Source organism: Sinocyclocheilus grahami, unplaced genomic scaffold (genome assembly GCF_001515645.1).
Source record: "Sinocyclocheilus grahami isolate Dianchi unplaced genomic scaffold, SAMN03320097.WGS_v1.1 scaffold1015.1, whole genome shotgun sequence".
NCBI lineage: Eukaryota > Metazoa > Chordata > Actinopteri > Cypriniformes > Cyprinidae > Sinocyclocheilus > Sinocyclocheilus grahami.
Window position 1 is genome coordinate 198,323 of NW_015506194.1, and position 2,840 is coordinate 201,162.

At 33.0% G+C, this 2,840-nt stretch overlaps 1 protein-coding gene across 1 annotated transcript in view; it reads right to left on the reverse strand.

Annotated features, from left to right (window-relative positions):
* Positions 1 to 495: 495 nt before the first annotated feature.
* Positions 496 to 2,840, reverse strand: part of LOC107565663 (cadherin-like and PC-esterase domain-containing protein 1) — a 27,353-nt gene continuing 25,008 nt past the window's right edge. The window contains exons 14-16 of the mRNA XM_016250924.1: positions 836 to 1,004; positions 686 to 727; positions 496 to 588 (exon numbers count right to left, since the gene is read on the reverse strand). Of these exons, the coding sequence (XP_016106410.1) occupies positions 496 to 588; positions 686 to 727; positions 836 to 1,004 (304 nt within the window). The remainder of the gene's footprint in view (positions 589 to 685; positions 728 to 835; positions 1,005 to 2,840) is intronic.

Consider the following 2,840-nt stretch of genomic DNA (forward strand, 5'->3'; position numbering starts at 1 on the left):
ATTTTTGATTAGTAATATGCATTGCTAAGAACTTCAACTTGGACAACTTTAAAGGCGATTTTCTCAGTATTTTGATTTTTTTGCATCCTCAGATTCCAGATTTTCAAATAGTTGTATCTCAGCCAAATATTATCCAATCCTAACAAACCATACATCAATGGAAAGCATTGTTTTCATCAGCTTTCAGATGATGTATAAATCTCAATTTCAAAAAATGGACCCTTATGACTGGTTTTGTGGTCCAGGGTCACATATGAACAAACCCTTCTGTAAAAACCTTCAGAATATGGAGAAGAAAAAAAAAAAAAGAGGTAAAGTTTGGTGTATGTAAGTACTACTGAATTGGAGATATTTGGCTTGGAGCAGGAGAAAAATCTAATTTTGCCTGTACTGTCTCGCCTTAAATGATGTGGTAAAAATATATGTAGGTAAATATAGGCGAATATAAATAGAAACTATAAAAAAATTCTCAATTTCAGACATAAATAAATACACTCACACAACATGAGTCAACACTGTGTGATCCACTATAACTGTGATTCTACGATCAGCGCTATCAGTTAACTGGTACTGAACAGGCACTGAAACCTGAACATCCATGAGAAAGAAAGTGCCGGAATGGTCCAGAATCAGTTCTAAAGACTTTACTGCATTAAAAATGAAATGAAAAATATGAGCTCCACACCTCCTCTTGTGGACTATAAGAATCTCCAACGCTTAAAATAACCTAGGAATGTAACAAACTTCACAAGCTGGCCGACAATTCCTTTTAGACAGATGTGTGTGTTAGTTTAGGGGAGGAGCTGGTGAGAGTGTGTGTGTTTGTCCTGCGTACCTGCATGAAGCTGCACATCACATACTCATCAAACATTGGCAGACTGGGCCTGCTTTCGCGGTATATGTGCAGAGTGTATATCGTCATGACGATGGGTTCAGCCTCTGATTCGTCCATCACCAGAATGTTGATTCTGCTGTTTCCCAGGCCAGCCGGGTAGTTTGCCATCCTGAAGGAAACAGAGAAGAGTTCTGAGAAACTCATTGTACTTTATCACATATGCACACACACTCTCTCTTTCACAAACACACACACACATACCCTTTGCTTTTGGGGTTACTGATGTCGTGACAGGAGAGGGGGATTACTGTGGATTAAAACTGCGTCCCAATCAACAGGTGACCCCCTCACTCGTGGAAAAATAAGGCTGTGCTTTCACAAAACCTTGAGAAAGGAGACAGCCCAGACTGCTCACAGACGGATCAGTCAACCCTTTGCTTTCTATGTGTAGAAATATTAACTTAACTATTTAGTCTTTCTCTGAAACGCTTTATTGTAAAACAATAAAAAAAATAAAAATGAACACTTGCAGTTGTTATATAAAGTTGTTATTTATGTGATCTAAACCATTACTTTTACGGTATAATCTAATGAAGTCAGATTGAGTCAGTCATTTTAAATAATTTAATATTTTATAATATTTCATAGATTTGTACAGTACAAAATTATAATTTTATGAAATAATCATAATTCAAATATTTTGTTTTGAATAAAATCATTTATTTGAGACATTTTACAAGTTGCCTGACAAAACATTAGACAAAAAAAATTATTGAATTACTGTACAATTTAAGTATTTTAAACAATATGATCTATCTACCCCTTCATCCATGCATCCATCTATCTATCTAATATGACTAACACATACATTATTAATTTTACCTAAAATCTTGTTGAAAATAGTATTCTCTCTCTCTTTGTAAATAAATAATTGTACGAAATAATTATTACAATTAATATATTTTTTCTTGAATAAAACCATTTATTTTAGATGTCAAAACAATTCATAAGTTCATTGAAAAAAAAACCTGCATGCAGAATAATAAATTTTTTATAATTTTGTAATTGAATAATATTTATCTATCTATCTACCATTATTAACATTTACATTATTAATTTTACCTAATTTTACTTAGTATATTCTCTCACTAATAATTTAGTGTAATTTTAATCATTTAATTTAATCTCTCACTAACAATAATTTATTTTTCATGGCCATGTTATTTGTTGGCTACTCTTTTTTTTATCATAAAATGTCTTTATTAAACACCAAATAAATGCCCAATACGTCAGCCTCCTGTTATAATCTTGGGTCAGGGTCAGCTTTAAATATGTAAAAGCTTTGTTTCCCTTCTGTGAGTATTAAAGATTACAGGCTGTAAGAGAGTCTAATAGGCAGTAATCAGGGATTTTAAATGTATGCGTATGACTCGCCAGGCATGGGAAAGTAAATTCATAAATTAATCTGATAAATCAATCAAATGGTGAAGTGATCTTGATCTGACACATAAGTCGTCAGATCTGATTACCAAGAAAAAGGCAGCGACGGCACTACCGTACCGCAGAGCCTTTGTTCATTGTTTCCCAGCTCAAGCTGCTGTGTTTTACAACACTGTTGCATAGCCCACACAGTAGTTTTCATGTTTTTGACCACAAAACTTAATCTGTAATGCTAAATTTTAATGCCACAGTATTTAATTCTACAATGTGGCAGTTGAGTTTGTGGTTTTTGTTTGTTTGTTTGTTTATTTGACAAAAAAAAGTAGTGAATACACTCTATTTGACAAGGATAACACAAAGTTTAAAACAAAACTTATTTCCATTGTGGTCCTTGATGTAAAGCACAAACTTCACTCCTGGTAACAGGAACACTGGCACTGCATTATAAATACAAAAATTACAATAAAATTCCACATCTACAAAAATTTACAGTCACAAATAACCACGTACGTAATACAAATTCATCAACAAAACAACCTACTTAAGAACAAACGTTTAGTTTTTA